At 34.2% G+C, this 21,558-nt stretch overlaps 1 protein-coding gene across 1 annotated transcript; it reads left to right on the top strand.

Annotated features, from left to right (window-relative positions):
* Window positions 1–205: 205 nt before the first annotated feature.
* LOC125878348 (probable 1-deoxy-D-xylulose-5-phosphate synthase, chloroplastic) lies at window positions 206–14,710 on the top strand. The gene is made up of 10 exons (XM_049559585.1): window positions 206–496; window positions 3,506–3,625; window positions 3,707–3,871; window positions 4,035–4,185; window positions 4,450–4,718; window positions 8,825–9,107; window positions 11,132–11,418; window positions 12,915–13,190; window positions 13,526–13,810; window positions 14,147–14,710. Exons 1-10 carry the CDS (start codon window positions 353–355, stop codon window positions 14,294–14,296), a joined length of 2,130 nt encoding a protein of 709 aa, XP_049415542.1. The 5' UTR covers window positions 206–352; the 3' UTR covers window positions 14,297–14,710.
* The last annotated feature ends 6,848 nt before the right edge of the window (window positions 14,711–21,558 follow it).

Below are 21,558 nucleotides of genomic sequence, written 5' to 3' on the forward strand. Positions count from 1 at the left end.
ACTTGTCTTCCTTCCACTTGTCTCTGTCCCTATTTCAGACATGTAATAGCAAAAAATATGTATTTAAATATATTTGATTTAAATTTTAAAATAAAATGATTAATTAGTGAAATAAAATATAATTATTTTAAACTATAGAAATGTTTGTGTAATTAGCTAACGTCCTTACTTACTTATCTAGACGGGCCCTTTTCCGACAAACCAAAGTGATATTTGACCCATATACTTTTCATTCACGATCACTACATTTCCAGAAATGCTCTGTTTGTCCTGTTATACGCCATTTTCCAGTTGATTTTTCCGCAAGTTCTCAATTTCATACTCTAAACCTCATTTTTACCGAATTGAGTGGATGGTTGCTGTTACTTCTCAGTACCCATTTGGTATCTGCCCTCAATTCCATGGAAATTCAAGGTTACTTTCCCCAGAAACGGACTTCTCTGCTCTCAATTTTCCTTACAGACTGGGGTATTCAAGATTGACTCTTCACCCCAAGGTACTTCTTTTTTTCTTCTTATCATTTTGGCATTTGATGTTGAACTATTCTTCTCATGTGCTTTTTAATTAATTTGAAGTTAGATAAATTAATTGTGTAGTAAAAATGGGATTTTCCTTCGATTCTGTTGCCTAGAGGTTCAGCTTAATCAGAGTGTTGTTTGTGTAGAAGACAATTAAGTTAAAAAAGTGCCTTTCTAAAATGTATGAAGATGGTACACTGCGTATTTCTTGAAAAGTGAAAGAAAAGAAGCATTAACAGACTACAGTTTGAGTGAGATTACTGGTGCTATGTTACCTTTATGGTTTCATAAATTAGGGAATGTGATGCAATGCTAGTTGAGTGAGCATGTAAGTTACACATTATCCATGAGGTACGGGTAAGAAGTTGGGTGGTTGAAATAATTTTTTAAACTATAGTGTGCAAGTCAACTCGAAGGCACGTCGACTATTCCAATGGTACTATTACCGAGTAACTCTGTCCATTCAAGCTTAATCAGAATGCAAAGAGGGTTGGAATAATAATAATAATAAATATCTCGAAAATATAATTTTTTTAATGACAAGGAAAACCAGAATGCAAAGAAGGTTGGAATAATAATAATAATAATAATAAATATCTCGAAAATATAATTTTTTTAATGACAAGGAAAACCCGCAGCCGCTACCCTTTGAGTGCGCACGGGGTAAAACCCTTGTTCCTATGCAATAGGTCGCAAATCACACAGAAGAGGTAACCCGCACTAGGCAAACCCGGTGCGACGAGCTCGACCCACAAGGCAAACCCCTTGCTTTCGCTGGCAAGGGGTTTCGAACTTGTAACCTCCAACATGAAAGTCTCAAACCCATACCATTGGGCCACCCCAAAGGGTTATAATGTTCGTTTTTTAGAACTTGTAACGTCTATTTTGTGACCACATTGATTACATTTATTAGCCTTCAATTCCTTCATCAATATGTTCAATTGAATTTGGTCTTTGAATAGCTAGACTTCAATAGAATTGAATGGCCTTTAACAATGCCATAATTGCTCAACGTATGGATGCACCATGGCGTGCTCATTTCTTCACTATAAATATCCATTATCATCCATAGGATTAAAATGGTGGCAGAGGTCCATTTCCTTGTCAATAATTTAATTCTTCTACTTCATTTTGAGCTCATGGAACAAGAAGAATAATTCTTTCTCTTGGTTCTTCTTCCTATATTTTGTAGTGGTGGATTTTGATTTATTTAATCTTTGTTAGATTCTCACTCCTAGTTTTATACTAGAAGAGTTTGTTGAATCCTAGGGATACACCTATACCGGATGAAATATGGTCAATGACATTGTCTTTGACACACGTCAAGCTTTGAAAAAAATTTCTACAATGTTCGCGGTTAAGTATTTTCTTAAAGATTTCCAACAAAGACATCACCTAACATTTATTTGCCTGTGCTAGGATTTTAATCTTGGCCTCCTATGGTTTTCAATTAATCGCTTGACCACACTCTCAGGTGATGGTCGGGTTGAATCATTATAGGATAGACCTAAGTTGCTCAGACTCTTCACTTTCGGTGCTGCACCTGTGTCCACAAGACGCGGGTGTAGGATCCATTCCCGATCCGGTCAACCGATTAAGTGTACTTTGACCAAATTCGAGGGATAAATTCTGGAAAAATTCAATGATTTCTGTAATAAAAACAAAACCTAATGCGAAATTGAAGAAAATGGAATAAACCTTCTATATACAAATTTCTATTGTCACTCCCTTTCCTATTATCGCTTTTCAGGATTCTCCTCTTGATCAATATTTTCTCTACATAATATCTCATAATTTAGATTTTAGAACTCTATTTAGATATTTGGATTATCTCTATAGCCGAATCCCCGCACCCGTATCCATACATGGATCTGTACCGTATCCCTGAATCTTTAAATTTAGATCATAGAGCATCCGACCTTTAGATCCGCACCCGAGTCCGAGCAACTTATGGAGAGGCATTATATCTTTGATGGGAAGATCACAGTTTGGTCTTAGAGCGGGATGCATCTACAGGTCCTTGTTCTTATAGTCGCCTCCTAGTTGTTTGCCCTAGCCTCAAGCTAAATGTATCTCATTGCATGATTAGAGTGGGTTATCTCTAGTTTGGGTAGTATATTTGCGTAGTTGTCTGTGTGAAGACTTCTCAAGTAAGCATAATGAGGCGACTATAGTCAATGCAGCTTGTTGTTTGGAGCTGGTACACTGCCCTTCAATAAAAATGAATACTTTGTTAAAGTGAAGTGACAGATCAAAGTGGTTGGTGAATGGTGATTGTAGTCAGGAATCAGAGAATAGGACCGTGTTCGGTGGCATGCTTTTACTATATCAGAATTGAGAAAATTGTCAATAGAATAAAAGAAAAAAGTTAGTACTATAGTGTGTAATCTCACACTTATTCCCACCGAAGAATCTAATCAAATACACAGTTTGCGGGATCATTGAATTTATTTCACTAGTCTAATAGTGCAATCACATGTATATGAATACGAAATACACTGAAGTATCACTCACCAGAGCTTTACTGGAATTGGAAAAGGTAGAAGGAGAAAATATTTTGTCGTTCTTGTTTTGTTTTGTATAGCAGGAGTTCTGGCTTATTTAACAGAGACAAGACACCGGTTCATGAGGAGTCCTAACCATTGTGTCTTTTCATTATTTAATAATAATTAAATATATAACACATATATATTTATTTATTATTTATATGGATCCGGGTTGACCCACAGGGTGATGCGAATCTAATTCCTTCAACCACTATTCAAGATAATCCATAAAGTGGTATGTCTACCTTTCATGTATTGGATTTTCTAGGACTCAATGAAAATCTGTCAGTGTCTGTAATGCTAATGTGTGCAACACAATAATTACAATCATCTGCCTATGCCAATGGCCTACACAATTTTAATATTCAATGTCATTGCTTGTCTGTATGCCAAAAGCTTTTGAATTAACTGTTGTTTGGTCTTCAACTCTTCTTATTACAGGGTCATGTTGTTGAAATACATTCTTTGCCACATGCCGCTGATTTCACTGGTGAAAATGAGCCAACACCAATTCTTGATGCAATTGAAAGTCCCATGAACCTAAAGAATTTATCAACTAAGGTCAAATAATTAGCACTTCTCCTCATTTGACCCTTGATAATCACGGGGCCATATTAGCTGACTGTGACCAACTTGGTGCAGGAACTGAAACAACTAGCTAATGAAATTCGATCAGAATTATCTTTTATCATCGCAAAATCTCAAAAACCTTCAAGTTCCAGTCTGACTGTTGTGGAGCTGACTGTTGCTATTCACCATGTATTTCATGCCCCTGTGGACAAAATATTGTGGGATGTGGCTGAACAAGTAAGATCCACTTGGTAATATACCAGAAAATGGTAGATTTCCAAGTAAATGAGTTATACTAAATAACATGTGAAGCTAGCTTTAGTTATGCAGCTCCCAATTCAGGTTTTAATTTGAGAATTTTTCGTCATCGTAAAAATTTCTTTTTCGACGTTTTGGACAGACATATGCACATAAACTTCTCACTGGAAGGAGGCAGATTATGCAAGCACTTGAAAAATCAAATGGCCGGCCTGTGGCAGCGCCAGATTTTGAGAGCGGATTTGACCCCTTCGGAGTAGGGCATGGATGCAACAGTGTATCTGCTGGACTTGGTAAAAATCATGCTTCTGCTTTTCCCTTTCTCAGCTGAGGATATCCTACTTTTGCTTCTTCAATTATTTTTCAAAATTCACCACGGAAGGTTACTATAGGAAGTGCTTTCTTGTTTTATAATTTAATTCTTGTTACAAATTATTTCATAAAAAGTTGCCTGCTAAATCCATCAAAAATTTGAATGTTTTTCCAGCCTAGATTTATATAATATTCTCATCAATCATGTAATATAGATACTTAGACTGTAGTGTCACCTTCAATAGGAATGGCCATTGCCCGAGATTTTAAGGGGAAGCGTGATCGTGTAGTGGCAGTGATCAACAATGAAACAATTATGGCCGGCCAAGTTTATGAGGCAATGCGCAATTCAGGCTATTTGGACTCAAATATGATTGTGATATTAAATGATAGTCGGCATTCTTTACACCCAAAGGTTGAGGAGGCCTCTAAAATACCTATTAATGCTTTCTCAAGTACTCTCAGCAAACTTCAGTCAAGTAAACTTTTCCGGAGGTTTAGAGAACTTGCTAAGGTATGTCCCTGCTATATTTACAAAAGTACTAACAAAATACTCCTATCCACGTTAATGTAAAGAGTTGGTTCAAATGCAAAATCCTAATTTGATATACATGTTGCACAAGTAATATGCCTTTTTCAAGCACCAAAAAGAAGAATTCTGGAATTAAACAAAACAGAAATGTTATGTTCTTCTTCTCTTTTTCGAAATTAATTATCAAAAAGAGAGCAAGATAAACCTATTGTGGCTTGCAGTTAAGGTTTTTAAAATAGTTTGTACATCACTTATTATACTCACAAAATCTACAACAAAAGTTTTTCGATTTCCACTACTTTTACTAATTGAGGTCAAGCATGCATCTTTGTTCTATTTTTCAATAGGGTAAAGTAGATTTCATTATCCCACCACAATTTGTGGGATAAGACAACTAAATACATTAGGAAGTAGCTAAAGAGGTGTTGGGGGTCTCGAGAGGTAACACAGGTGATCGCTGAGGGGATTGGTGGTGGAATAGAGCAGTCCAAAAGAAAGTGGATGCCATGAAGATTGCTTATATGAAGAATATAGAGAAAAGACGAGGATGAAAAGAGGGCTAATAGGAAGAAGTATAATGCGATGAAGATGGTAGTGAAGTTAGCAGTTACAACGGCTAAAACAATAGCGTTTGAACGAGAACCAATTTGGAGGTGGAGTACAATGATCCCGGTGATATTCAGAATTGCAACAACTATTGGGGTATCAAGCTACTAAGCCAACTATGTAAGATTGGGAAGAGGGTGGAAATGTGTCATCAAGACTTAAAGGTAAGTTTTATCAAGTGGTTGTCAGACTGGCTATGTTATATGGGGCGGTGTGTTGGCCGGTCAAGAACTCGCACTCTAGAAAATGCAAGTAGCAGAGATAAGATGTTGAGATGGATGTGTGGGTGTACTAGGAGAGATAAGATTAGGAATATAGATATTCAGGACAAGGTGGGAGTGGCCTCAGTGGTGGACAAGATAAAGAAGGCCTAGATTGATATAGTTCGGGCATGTGAAGAGGAGATGCACAGATGCCCCAGTGAGGAGGTGTGAGGGGTTGACGATGATGGGTCTTAGGAGAGGTAGGGGTAGGCCGAAGAAGTACTGGGAGTGGTTAGACAACACATGACACTCCTGCCGCTTACCGAGGGCATGACCCTAGATAGGAGGATATAAAGGTTGCAAATTAGGATAGAGGGTTGGTAAATAGTTGAGTGTGGTCTAGCTTCCCAGTGTTATTATTAGTACTCTCCTACTGTCTTGTTTTTCGATTTTACTATTACCTGTTTTTTTTTTTTGCTTCGGTTATCATACTATTTGTTGCTTCTATTGTTCCTTTCTCCATTATTTTCTGTATGGTCCCTTCACTGTTGTATTTTCTTTTCTTACTTATCTACTTGAGCCAAGGGTATATAATCTCTCTACCTTCACAAGGCAAGGGCAAGGTTGTGCACACACCACCCTCTCCTGATCCCACTTGTGGGATTACACCGGGTATGTTGTTGTAACTTTCATTGATACTAAAGTACCAAGAAGGTACTAAAAGCATACAAATTACAGCACAGCTGCAACTGTTACATTCTCAAAACTTCTATAAAATCCATGTACTGATCTAGATTTTCTGCCATACTTCCCTTCACCAAAAGTATTCTTTTTTTAGACATCTATTATTAACGCCAGCTAAACATGTCCTTTCCAACCAAATGATCCAAAAGATGCAAAGAGGTATCGTTTCCCAGATTTTCCACCTAGTTTTCATGACTTTCTCATTTTGCCAACAAATCAATAGGTCTTTCACCTTTTTTGACATCACCCATTGCACACCACTCAGAGTTAATTAGGAACAGATCCCATAGCTGCTTTGCATGATTCCAATGCAATAAAATATGCTCTGCAGATTCCTGAGAATTTTCACAGAAAAAGCATCGACTGCACAAAGGAATTTCTCTTCTCTGCAACATATCTTGAGTTAAACATGCATTTTATTATGATCCAACTAATTAAACTCAGAAATTAAACTAAGCAAATTGAACTCAACAATTTTTTGGGGAATTTTCTCGGGTTTGTATTAAGCAAAACGAACTCTATTACATAATAGAAACTACTAATACGAAATGAAAATAACTGGAATACGGAATCTCCATTGATGAGATAAACTTGTATGTGATTAAAGAAAAAAGAGGAGAATTTTGGGATAGAAAAAGAAGAGGAAGAATAGTTTAGAGAGAATTGAGGAAGGTGAGGAAAATATCCAACTGATCATGCCGCTCTTGCTCTTTCCGGGAATTAGTTATAGGATGCTCACGTGCAATCACAGCTCTTCAGCTTCATTAACTCAAATTAAATCTCGTGCGTCCAGGTGTTATAATTCTATTCGTCGTTTCTTTATTCTTCACTCCGCTCATTTATTCAGGTCATGAAACATTTCTAGCTACAATCCAGCCAAAACAAGCTGCTTTAGGAGGTGCTCGTGATTTCCACGATGTTTTCCATGGCCAAGTCAAATCCTAGTGGTCTAGCTCTGTGCTATTAAATCTGAGAGTTGATGGTAGTTATATTGATCTACTGATTCTCTGACACAACATTTTCTTGGGATTTTTTTCGTTTGATGACCGGGCAATCTATCTGGAGCCAATCCTTTGGGTCAACGGCAATATATTCTTGGGAATATTCTCTTCAGTTTTCCCTTTTTTTGCTTTGTAACTTAAAGATGGTAAATGATCTCACATACTTTATCAGAACAACTTAAAAATGGTAATTCGCTTGCAGTTTCTTTTTGAACGTAAATTGTCTCCATACTCACATTGTGAAAGACCTTTCATGAAGTGTCTGGTAGTTTTTCAGGCACTTGTGCTAGCTATTTTTGTGCGGTATATTAATGAGATGATTTGAAACATAATTATGTTACTTCAGTGAGAAAATTTTCTTGGTGTTTAACAGGTTGTAGTTATAGTTATGTTTATTGCTACCTTGCATGAATTTTTCTTTTGTTTTGACGTACCAATGTTGAATTGTACAATAGTATTTCGTGCGGAATTTTCGGAAGTGCACTAAACTTAGTAGGCATTTGTACATGCAATTTCAAAATCGCAATATGAAATCATGAGATGAAATTAGGGTTTGGACACGCAATTTCACGTTGATTTCATATCATGAGATGAAATTCCATATTCTCCAAAAAAGAAAACATGATTTGAGAATTCAAAATCATGATTTGAGATTTTTCAAATACAAAAATTGACTCACAAGTTTATATTTTGTAAAAAAACCAACATTTATATCTACTAACCATTTATTTCATGTGTAAAAAAAATTTATAATTCATATAGTTATTTTTTAAACCATCTATATCTCATGTAACGATTATTCTCACCAACATATATAAAATTCATTATTACTTCAGATCAATTCTTACTTTTCCATTTATATTCACCAAATTCATTATTTTTCATCAAATTTATTTACCAACAAATGGCTCAAAGTAACAATGTTGATTTGTCTTCTCGATCATATGATTGAGATATGTAAGTTCAATGTGAGGAGATTGTTCGTATTATGTGGGATGATTATATTAAAGACTAGTACACTACAACTTATGTTCAATTTTTTTTATTGAATTAAAGTTGAATGAACAAATATTGTATTTTTTTAGAATAATTTTGTGATAGTATATTATGCGATTTTATAAACTTCTGTTTATTTGGTAATATTGTATAAAGAAGTGGGATAATTTTAATAGCTGTACATCTTATGGGGTTTTTATGTTATGAGAAAACATGCAACATAAAAAGTCCAAATTGCATGTCCAATCAAAACTTCAACTTCATCTCATGATTTCATATCGCATGGCCAAACGCCCCCTTAGTAAAAAACTAGATGTACATGTATGGTTGCTTACACATATACTAGATAAGTATGTGTAGATGAGTCTACTATTTTTTTAGAAGGAACGCGTAGGTGAGCTTCTTGGACATGATTATCATCATTGTTGCAAATAGTGATAGACTTTTGTTATCTCCGATAAAGTTATAGTGGTAAAATTCTTTTCTTATCATGTATTTCTACTATAGTCATATTCCAAATATCTGCTGCTTTTTATAGGTATTAACTAAGAAAATCGGGAAAGGCATGTATGAATGGGCAGCCAAGGTTGATGAGTATGCACGTGGTATGATTGGCCCGCCAGGATCAACCCTCTTTGAAGAGCTTGGCCTTTACTACATTGGTCCTGTTGATGGACACAATATTGAAGATCTAGTATGTGTTCTGAATGAAGTGGCATCTTTGGATTCAATGGGTCCTGTTTTAGTTCATGTTATAACCAAGGAAGAACTGGAAGTAGGAGACAATCAAATGAATGCAGTTGCAAATAAAATTATGGAAGGTTTGATCCTGATCTCCTATCCTTTTCCTTCCTTTCACACTAAGGGTCGTTTGGAAGGGTATATGAGAATAGTGTTGAATAGTAAATAGTAATGCTAGCATTAGCAATATTGGTATTAGTTATGCTGAGATTATTTCTTATGCACTGTTTGGATTGGTCTGTTAAAAATAACATACATTGCATTATTTCTAAAAAAATATTTGTTTACAAAAATATCTGCCACAAATACGGTGGGAAGGATGTGGAAAAGGTTTTGAGGGGAAATTGCAACCTAAACCATGGTGTGTATAAATAATGCTTGCATTAGTTATACATAGGTTGTAAAAGTGTACTAAACAAGGTATTAGGAATATACAAAACTAATGCATGCTTTGTTTTTTCTAATGCATCCTACCAAACAACAGAGTATATTAAACATGTTGGGGAACTCCTCTAATGCAAATGTAGTGGGAGCAAAATTGATATAACATTTAGATGCTATGTGTTTTTTCTGGATAAGTTTTGATCAAAAGGTGCTAAACTTTTATACTAAGAGCCTGTTTGGCGTTGATGGTGGGAGACCAAAAACACTTATTTTGAGAAAAAAAATACTCTTCTTGAAAAATTAAGATGTTTGGCAAATTAGTAAAACTGCCTTTAAGTAGAAGCAGAAACAATTTTTCTGTTGTTGGAAAGAAGCTAAAAAAATTCTTGCTTTTCAAAAAAAGGGAGAAGCGGAAATAGAAAATTATTTTTTTCCAAGATCAAAATATCTCTTTCATATATACATATTTGTCAATATATCTCTTATTAATTTATTAGCATATCTCATAGATTTGGTTAAGTTTCATTTAAGAATTTTATTTTTTATTTTTATATAATAATTTTTTATTATTTTACGTTTATTAATTATCATTTTATATTTTTATTATTTTTAATTATATATAAATCATCATGTTAATATTATATCAATACTTTATTTGCTTATTTTATTTTATCTATGTATAATATTGGTTGAAAATTTGAATAAAATAAAAGGTTTGATTAAAATTATTATAACAGATATTTAAAAATAGTCCCTCTCTATAAAATAATCTTAATATTAAAGGTACATTAATATTTACACTTTTTCGTAATTTGACACTTAAAAGCATTTTTTTTAAAAAAGATTAGTCAAACACAGTCTATTTATCAAAAACACTTTTCAAATGAATTAGCCAGACACAAATTGCCTTTTTTTTAAAAACACTTTTCTGAAAAGTTATTTTAAAAAAGTGTTTCTAAATATAAACAGTTTTTAGGAGGAATACCAAACAGACTAGGTTTTACTCCAAGGGTACCCATAACAAGCTCAGTCATATTTTATGGCTTTATATGCATATGTATATCTCATTCTTCAATTGTCTTGTATTGCACATTTGCACTGTTTTAATACTAAATAATTTAGAAGACGTGGATGAACTTAAATGGACTGCATGATTTGTGAGGATTCATATAGCCGACCCCAACTTGCTTGGGATTGAGGCATACTTGTATAATTTAAAAAAGCATCTTTCTTCTGGATTTTAAAAACTAATTTTAATCAATTGATTTCCAAATAAGGGTTGAATAAAATCCTGATTATCATCACTATTCAGATCAATTTTAGAGTAGATTTCTAGTGGAGGTCAGGTAAGATCTAATCCTGATAAACTGACCCTTCTTTCTATCAAAAGTAATTTGAATTTCTACCTTTCCATATATTTGGAAGCATTGTGAGCATCGTGAGGTGATGCTATAGGACTTAATGAATACTAGCTGCCCTACCTTGACCATTCAATAAGTTTTTCCTGAGTGAAGTTCATGTAAAAAATCAAAAACTGGGTATAAATGATTTGTTGTAAGCTGTTCTGGCTCAGAAGCATGTCCGAGTGGAAGCTGATAGTTTTCAGATGGAACTCGAGAAGTGTTAAAATTGTAGTAGCAAAGTTATCCTGAATGGCAAAGCTATGTATTATTACTACAAATTCTACTAATAGTCAACCTTCTTTTTATTGTCAAAGCAGGTGTATCTAGCTCAGACACTATACCTTGTGGCAATCGAACATATAGTGATTGCTTTGTAGAGGCCTTGATATCAGAGGCAGAGAGACACAAAGATATTGTAGCTGTTCATGCAGGCATGGGAATGGAGCCATCACTTCACCTTCTGAAGGATGTCTTTGCAGAGAAGTTCTTTGATGTTGGGATGGCCGAACAACATGCGGTAACATTTGCAGCTGGGTTGGCATGTGGAGGGCTGAAGCCATTCTGCATAATTCCTTCAGCTTTCCTCCAAAGAGCCTATGACCAGGTCTCTCTCTCTCTCTCTCGCACACACTCACACAGAGATGGACACCGAGGATAAGAAAATAGACAAGGCAGCTAGTGCAAATGTCTAATAAATGGCCTGGTTCTGTCCCCACCTCCCACGAAATAAGAGGAAGGGTCTCATGCATCAACAACCAACTATCACTTTATTTAGATGTGTAACTTTTTAGCTGTAGCAAGTAAAGGATCAATGGATACAAAAAACACACTAAATACTTGGTTCAGAATTTGTTCAGTGGATTGAAAATCATTGAATTGTAGGTCTAGTCATTGAGTCAGAGACTTCACAATTCTCATTTTCTTTATCTTAATTGCACTTCCTAATATTGGAAGAGGAAATGGAGAATTGAATAGGTGCTACTAACAAACTAGTCCATAGGAAAAAAAAGAATTGACTTGGACATTTTTCTAGAAGTTTCACATTTATCATATTGAAGGGGGTGGTTTATGCCCTCTTCTGGGAAGGGTTACCATTTATTTACTGTAAGCAGTACGTACCTAGGTTTCCAAATGATGGTTGCAGTTTACCTTATAATTCTCTTTCAGTATTCATGATATCTTTCTGGTCCCTCGTTTATCTGACTTAGAAATTCAATTGAGATCAAGAAATGAGCAACTAAAGCAAGATCTTTGGTTGTGTCTGCAAATGTTTTATGCAAGTTTTCCAAAATCTCAAGCAAATGCAACCTAAAAGTCCTGAACATCTAAAAATATCATTAGATTACTTTTCCTTATCCATGTCAGATTGATTTTGTTCTTTTTGTCCCGCAGCTTTGACTTCCATGCATCATGTTCCTTAGTATTTGAAACATGTCCAGAAAAGTAACTTCATTGTTGTTATATTTCTGAGCAGTAGGTCACTCTTTATTTAATAAGCCTCACGCAGTGAGTCTGAAATCCTGTACTTGCTTGGAATTTGTTGTTTTTGTCCAAATAATCATTTTAAAGAAGAAGACGGGTCTTATCCAGAGGAAAAAGAAAAGCAATAGGGAGGACACGAAGATGTCCAACTAATTTCAAACTTATGAAGTAAATTGGACTTCTGTTTAGAAAATGAAGTAAAGAAGTGGTTCAATAACTTTGAGAATGTCAATTGGGCATAAAGTATATAGGACCAACTTGTTAAAGTTATTGAGATCAGCATTAAATGGTTGAACGTGTAGCTGAAAGTTTTGGTCTATAACTTGTGTCATTATCATTTTATGTGTATCTTTACTTTATCAAATGAATAAATTAAGATTTCAGTGACCGCGATGCGATGGATAGTCACTGCTATATGGTAAAATTGATCCTGTTCTGTACGAGTCTACAGGTTGATAGCTTCCAACTTCAGTTTTGTCCAGGCACATTAATAGACGACTTTTATTTGGGGTTTCTAAGATATCTTGTACCAAAGAAATGTTCTCAATTTGAGCGTCAGCGTGTTAAAGATAAAGCACAATTTTCTAAAGTTCCCATCATGTTTTATTGGCTGCTTAGGTCGTCCATGATGTAGATCGTCAGAAGGTTCCCGTGCGTTTCATCATTACAAGTGCTGGATTAGTAGGATCTGATGGTCCTATACATTGTGGGGCATTTGATATAGCATTTATGTCCTGTTTGCCAAACATGATCGTGATGGCTCCTTCTGATGAAGTTGAGCTTTCTCATATGGTTGCAACTGCTGCCCTTATTGATGACAGGCCGGTTTGCTTCCGCTACCCTCGGGGTGCCCTTTCAGTGATGGAACACTCATTTAGTGGAATTCCCATTGAGGTAATACTTTGGCAAATAGATCTAGAAAGGTTCTGATGCATTCATGACAATGGTAACTCAATATTTTAGCACAGGTTTGATTTGAATTATCACCTAATATTTTCAGTTTCTTTTACTAAATCAATTTTGTAATTTACAATTGGCATTCCGTGTTTATTTTATAAAAAACTTTGTATTATTACCCATATATTGCTTTAAGGGATGTGATATATTTGAATGTTTATCCAACAACAACTTGTTTCGTAATGTGATTGGTCTACATAACACAATCAAATAAGCCCCTTCATATTTGAATTTGCATTTATACACTTTTTTGTTTTGTTGTTGTGGAGAAGGTTGGCATAGGGAGAATACTTACAGAGGGTAAAGATGTTGCTTTACTTGGCTATGGATCCATGGTACAAAATTGTCTGAGAGCTCAATCACTTCTTTCAAAGCTTGGTGTTGAAGTGACTGTCGCTGATGCAAGATTCTGCAAGCCCCTTGACATACGACTTCTTAGGCAATTATGCAAGAACCATTCCTTTCTAGTTACAGTCGAGGAAGGCTCTATAGGAGGATTTGCATCACATGTAGCACAGTTCCTCTCACTTGATGGGCAGCTCGATGCAGGAATTAAGGTAAATTTCAAATCGCTCCTGAATCATTTTGCTCAATGATAGCTGTAGGAATTCTTTTCAAGACGAACAGTCACATTTCCACATTAGAAGTATGAGCTGCTTTCCTTTAATTCTTCTGACTCGTGATTTAGAAACTTTTAATAGAATGCTAAGCTTATATGTCTCCTTCCCCTCTCCCTCTTTCCAAGCACAGTTTCTTTCCACGTTACTGAATCTGAATGGACATCTTCGACTTGGAATATGTTTTCGAACTTCATGGTTTCTTCTAATATCATTTTAAATACTATATGGTCTGAGATTAAAGGTTAAACTTCTTTTTTGATGACCTATTCTTAGTGGCGACCAATCACTTTGCCTGACAACTATATCGAGCAAGCATCACCAAAAGAGCAGCTTGCTGTTGCAGGACTGACTGGAAATCACATAGCTGCAACTGCACTGAGTCTGCTTGGCCGTACTCGAGAAGCTCTTCTTTTGATGTGCTAAATTCTATTTCATTGTTCTTGTAAAGTGTAAATATCTTAGGCCCTCCTATACATTCTTATGAAGTGTAGTAGTGGAAAGTACACAAGGTATTAGAAGAGGGGGGAAAGAAGAAAATAAACAGGATGAGGAAGTTTGTGATAGGAAAGAAGCAGTCCATATTTCTGAGAGTAGGTGCAACAATGTACCTCATTTCTTGAGTGACAAATGACCATTGGCTTGGCAACTTCTAATATTCGCATCTGAAAAGTGTGGTCTTGTGAAGGCCAAACATCAAAGCGTTTTCGCCTGATGTTAAGTATGGCTTGCCATGGCAAAAGTTTAGACATTTTTTACTTGAGTATTGAGGTGCGTGGTTAAAGTTTGTGTCATGCATGTCTAAATCTTTTTTTGTCCCTAATTATTTTTGAAGGGTTTTGTTTTTTTGAAAGGTGCATAAGAAGTTAAAATTAGCAGTATTTTCAGTTTCAATGAATTTGCATGACTTCAGCCCAGATTCATAATGTGTTGACTGACCTACATGTAAAAACACACAACATGTGATAATCAGAACCACAAAGCTTTTCATATATACATAACTGACCTACATGTAAAAATGGCCTCAACTTTTAGATATGTGTGTTTGAAACTTTGACAAAAAATAAGAATTTTGTATCTCATATTTTAACATCCAAATAAGCTCGAATTTGAAACATAACTTTCATATATCATAAAGATCATACCTCAATCATCAAATTGTCAAAATAACAATAAATCTAACAAATTCATTTAATTTAACTTAATACATGTTAAAATTGATTAAAATTTTAGTCATATGTGTCTAAATGCAGAAGGAGAAAAAGGCAAAAAGAAGTGCGTGAATTTGCTTGAAAGTTACCTAATATATTGAATATTGGTATAAAAAAAAAAGTGTAGGATAGATATTACTTAAATGGGGAGACCAAAATAGGAGGAGTTCTACTTTTGATTTTTAACTTTTTTTTAAAGTTATTTTAAGTTATTTTTAACTTTTGTCAAACTCTCTCAAAACTCAAAAGCTAAAAATGACTTATAAGCATGTTTAACCAACTTTTAAGTCGATCCAAATAAGCTCTTAAACTTGTATAAAGTTAAATAAGTAGACACATAAATCATATATGACATAATATATGTAGGACACAAAATTCTATAAGTTTCCATTTTTCATATTTTCACTGTTAAGTTATAGAAATAATAAAACAATTACCCCAAAAGTACTGTACTTCCGATATATAGTCGAAAAGTACACTATCTTCTTTTTCTTTTTTTCCACTTAATGTTTGATATCCACGTTAAAGTCAGACTAAGTTTAAATACATTCCGAAAAATTCCATATTGAAAGATTTTGTAAATATATTGAAAAATATTTTAAGAATACACTATCATCCAAATATAAATGCATATTACTACAATATATTATATAAGGGCGGATCGTAGGTTTTCGGAATCCTCACTACTTGGGTAAAGAGAAATTTCATTTTGATTAGTAATATATTTGAAAAATATTTTAAGTGTGTAACAATTTTTTTAAAATTCTAGTAGCTTTTTTATTCCAAAAAGTAAAAAGCAGAACGCATGTAGTGCTTCACGTTAGTTTCTCCTTTCTTGAAATAATAATAATTACAAAGTCAACTAAAAAGAAATCAACCAATAAAATATATTTTTTACCCAAATTTCAAATCAAATTTGAAACCAAAAAAGTGAGAAAAAGAGAAACACTCAGGTCAGGGTTAAAAAATTGCTTTTGATTCTCCCATATTCTCTTTTCGTTTGTTTTTTTTCATGTTTTTGTGTTTATTTTCTGTTCTGAAATTCCATTTAATTGAAAGAGGTGTAAATAGTGCATGACACAGTCATTGCCACTTTACTCTATTATTTTTAACTAGTGGAGAGCATAAAATTGAAAAAGTAATAATGTGATCTTAATAATATAAGGCTCGTTTAGTTGGGAATAAATTATATCAGTATTAACTATTTTAGGTTGTTTTTCTATCCTTAATGTATGTGAAATAATAATAATATTACAATATCAGGATAACTAGTTTTGAGATAAGTTATTTTGCAATTTTATTCCAATCAAATATGGGATAGACTCATCCTAGAACTAATTTCAAAATTAATTATTCCTTATCCCTCATACCAAACGAGCAATACATCATTAAGTGATTTTGCGAGTATTATTTTATGCATAATTAAACATATTACACACACAAAAAGGGAAGTTAACTCTTTCTTTGTTGAATGATTTTGATAGTAATGAGAATGAAAATGAAATTTCATCTTGTGGTTCAAATTGATATATGTTGGTCTTATTCTTTGATTTGCAATATTCTATTTTAGAAGTTAATTTTTTGGGTTTTAGTTATTCATTTTAAATTAAACTTCTGTATTTAAATAAGTTGAAATTATAAAGTGTGAGTCTATATAACCACAAAATCTAAGCCTCAAATCATTTGGTTTTCTCTTCACTAAGTTCTCTTTCATATTCAGTTATTCAAGATGATCAATGTCACTTTTTCTCGACCATCAAATAACGATAAAATATTGAATTTGGATTCTTTTGAATCCGATCGCGTGCTAAAAGAAAATAAATTTAAGAACCTCGCTAATCTATTGAAAATCAACAAATTAACTTAAAATTCTGAATCCGCTTAAATAAAACAAAAGGACAAGAATATCCTTAGTTAATTCAGATAAATTTGCTGGACCACTTTATTCATTATTCACTCCATTTTGTATATATGTGACTAATTACGTCCTTGATCACTCGGTGTCACATGCAAAAAAAGCAATGAATAGGTAATAGATTATTGTAATTAATCCCATGTAATTAATGGTATGTTTTTTGTTACATAATAAAGTCATTAAACTAACCTACCACATGAAGAGTTGGAAACAACAAATCACATGCAATAACCATATACTTTGCTTCTTTTTTCACATCAATAATCAAATCATGACGTTCATGCATGAAGAAGCAAAGATTTGGGTAAATCTTCTTTTCACCTTTTTAAGAAGATTAATTAGTACTTTCTTGATCGAGATTTAAATTTTATGAGTTTTTATAAATTAATATACATTAATAATTATGTTTATAGTTAAATATCAATATTTAGTAGATTTTTTATTTATTGTTATATATATAGATTTGGATAAAAGTTATCAGGTTTTCATACTCGTTACCATTTATGTGAATGTGTTTTACTAAGCATAGAATTTAAGGACAGAAAAATATACTTCTAAAATTTGTCGTCTAAAATAAATTATAAATCTTGATGTCGCTACATAAAGTATTTTAATTGTGATAAAAATAAGAAATCATACATTTTAAAAATACTTTATTTTTTCTGTAAATTTTATATCAAGTTAAATAACATCACATAAATTATTACGGTGCGAAAGAGTATACCATAACCGAAATGGTGTCTCTCTTTGCTTGCGTGTGTATAATCTTATATACGTCTTTAAAGCACATTGGGCAACATGCACTATGCATGTTCAAAGTAAATTAAATATAGGCCTAAGTCATCCACGACAATTCAAAGTTGTCCGCATATTTCAGTTAGACACCTCAATTAAGGCTTGTACCTATTGAACACCTTATTTGTTCAAAAGTCATTCCTATTAAATACAAAATGCTGATATGGCTAAAAAAGTGTGTTCCATCCTCCTTAAGCGCGTTAAACAAATGATTTTTTATTTTTTATTTATTTTCCAACTTATACTGCTAATATTTTTTAAAATTCATTAACAAAAAAAAATGAAAAAAGAAGAAGAAAAGTCGTCTTCTTCCCCACACCCCTCTTTTCATCATTTCCTTCACCCACACCCCTTCCACCTCTCTTTCTTTCTCTCACTCTCTCCAACTCTTTTTGGTTTTTTCCTTCTTTCATTTTTTAGTTATTACATAGATCTAAGTTTCATATTTTCCGGCATAACTCCATTTTCCTAATGAAGATAACATTTTTTTTCCCAGCAAAAGTTAATTATTTTTCATATAATTGTAATAAATGATTAGTAATGGAAAGAAAATGAATGGAATGAGTGAAAACTTTTGATGCTATTCGGTTGAAAGGGGAATTAATTTTTATCTTGGGTGCGCAACCATGTCATACTACTTGGGGTGAAGAGGCAAGGCTTACTCATTGTGATCACGATACCGCTGGGGAACATGATAGTACATGATTTGACGAAGAGGACTGATGGCGTGGGTGTGTAGGTGGCTTTTTTTAGAAAAATCGTTTTTTATTTTTTAGTTAGTTTTTTTAAAAAAATAATTAAAATAGACTAAAATAGTTATTTTTTAAAATACATTTTTAGATTTAAATTACACATGTCATCATCTAATTCATCAATTTGTCATGTCACTGTGATGTCACAACAAGTGTATTACACACATCTCATATTTTGGGCTGATTGTCAAAACAATGTCAAANGTGAGATATTTCTCTCTCGGTTAAATAATAGTTGTTCATTATTAACTTTGCATACTTCTTAAGAAATTATAAATGGAAAAGTAATTTTACTGTATCACTCTTTGAATATAATAAATACAATGTCTTGAAAAATGTAATAGGAAAATTGTTATAATTAATGACAAGGATAAATTAGGAACTAAGTGTCACGACCCAGACCATCGTGACCCACACTAACCCTCCGGTGGAAAAACCACTACTATAACCCAAACCAAGTAACTAAAGCATTTAAGTTACGAAAGCAAGTTAAATAGCTAAAAACTGAAGTTCCCATAAACTTCCAAAAGATATAACAACTAAACAAATGCGGAAATACTACAATGAATGTGCCAAAACATCTAACAATGAACAAAACTCTACACAAGAAGGGTCACGACCCCAAACTAACGAATTAATAACTAACTAGAAAGTTTAAGTCCGAAATGTGGACATAGACGAAAGGAGAACTCATGGCAGCCTGAAAGAACTGGCTCACCCTTGAATTCGATCGGCGATCACTGATCTTCTAAACGAGGTCTATCAATAGCAGCTTGAAGATGTCATGTATTCAACAAAGAAAGAGCAAGTGCAGTATTAGTACACAACCACAGTGTACTGGTAGGATCACGCGGCTATCCCACTAAGTGCAACATACACAAGTCAATACAACAATATAATCACATGCATATAGCGAACATATATAATATTATCAACATTTATGAACAACGAACAACTTCACATTTCTCAAGATATACAAATATGACAAGTCATTGGTCCTCTCATGGAACCCAAACTCAAACAGTTAGCATACCGAAACGTGGTACCCGATCCAATGATTATGCCGAAATGTGGCAACCGATCCCATATTTATGCCTAAACGTGGCAACTGATCCCAAGTTAGTGTGTCGGAACGTAACACCCGATCCATTCAATAAGCCACAATCATAATCACAAGGTACATTCTCATAATCATACAATCAAGTCATGATTCGTGACATTCATCATTCATATATCCTCATTTACAATTAATGTGATCAATAATGCAACATTCGCATACATACATGCATCATAATGAAACAAGAACGAACATACATCACACAATCATAGAATCATAACCATCACCTACCTCGAAACAAACTTGAAACCCTAAGAAACTTGATCATTCCCTTTCCAAATTCGTTCTGCTTGTTCTTGGTCTACAAACATTCAATATAATATGGGAATCAATAAACAATCACTAATTACCTTAATTACTAACAAGTCTACCAATCCTAAATCATACTCATGATACCAAGTATCCAAATTAGGGCTTTTTTCATCATAGTTTCTAGATCAAAACCCTCCCCCATCGATAATTACCCATTTGATTACGTTCTACGGATCGAAAAATGGATTCGGGGAGTTATAATCTTACCTTTAGCCTCAAGAATGGTGGAAAACCGTAAATAAAAGCCCTGGGTACGTTCCTTAGTTCTCAAATTTAAAAAGTGCAGAATAAAATATTTTTTTGGTTTATTTACGACTTTAAGTCGCGCCTGGCCCCCGACAGTGGTCCTCACCCCTCTACAGCGGCCTCGCTCTGGCGACCGAAATCACCGCCAACACGGCTTGCATGAAATAATGAGCACATTAAAGAATTCCAAAAACCCAATTTCACAACACGTCTTCAACCAATGATACTCAGAAACTACCCGTTCATGCTAAGATCAATTTCGGGAGTTCTACTCGCCCGGATTCAATTATGTAAAGTCGTAAAGTCGTATGGATTTCTTAACGACTTATTTAACTACTCATGAAATCAAAATCATAATTAGATCACCCAACTGCTACCAAATTTCTCTATACTTTAGTGACTCCGATTTCATCCAATTCTAGACTAGATTGGAAAATTCCAAGTTACTACGAAAAAAATTTCTGACCCAAAATTTTTCTCCGTTAGCTTTTCTATAACAACGGAACCTGATCGTTATAATAGATACCAATTTACCCATCACTCGTCCCCGAGTGACAAACTTAGGAAAATAAGTTAAGAAAGGAATGAAGTAGTACTTGAATCAACGAAAAATTGGGGATACTTGTCTCGCATGTCCCTCTCGGTTTCCCAAGTAGCTTTCTCAATTGGACGATACTTCCATTGAACTTTCACGGACTTAATCTTTTTGGTCCTCAGCTTACGCACATCACGATCAAGTATTGCAACCGGTTCCTCCACATATTGGAGGTCTTTGTCTAACACAATTGAGTCCCACTTTATGATATAATCTTCGTCACCATGATATCTCTTCAACATGGACACATGAAATACCAGATGAACTCCCAATAAATTAGGAGGTAAAGGCAATTTATACGCCACTGGCCCTACGCATTCAAGAATCTCAAAGAGACCAATGTATCGTGGACTTAGCTTACCTTTCTTGCCAAATCTCATCACCCCTTTCATGGGTGATATTTTAAGAAGAACATTCTCATCGATTTGAAACGCCATGTCTCTTACTTTATGATTCACATACTTCTTCTGTCTACTCTAGGCTGCTAAAAGCTTAGCTTGAATACTCATCACCTTATCTTGAGCATCTCGAACCATCCTATGGGTGATCTACATCCCCTCCCATAAAGTGCCTTAAATGGTGCCATATCAATGCTGGAGTAATAACTATTATTATAAAAGAATTCACACAAAGGTAAGAACTTATCCCAATGCCCTCCAAAATCAATCACACATGCCCTCAACATGTCTTCTAACACTTGAATAGTCCTCTCCGACTTTCTGTCCGTCTGTGGATGGAAAGTTAT

This window comes from Solanum stenotomum, chromosome 10 (assembly GCF_019186545.1).
Source record: "Solanum stenotomum isolate F172 chromosome 10, ASM1918654v1, whole genome shotgun sequence".
NCBI lineage: Eukaryota > Viridiplantae > Streptophyta > Magnoliopsida > Solanales > Solanaceae > Solanum > Solanum stenotomum.

What these genes read in the sequence shown, in the direction of transcription:
- LOC125878348 (XM_049559585.1), top strand. Translation starts at nt 353, where the DNA reads ATGGTTGCTGTTACTTCTCAGTACCCATTTGGTATCTGCCCTCAATTC. An exon ending in GGTTTAGAGAACTTGCTAAG is followed by an intron (nt 4,719 to 8,824) that starts GTATGTCCCTGC and finishes TGCTTTTTATAG; the next exon opens with GTATTAACTAAGAAAATCGG. An exon ending in AGCTCGATGCAGGAATTAAG is followed by an intron (nt 13,811 to 14,146) that starts GTAAATTTCAAA and finishes ACCTATTCTTAG; the next exon opens with TGGCGACCAATCACTTTGCC.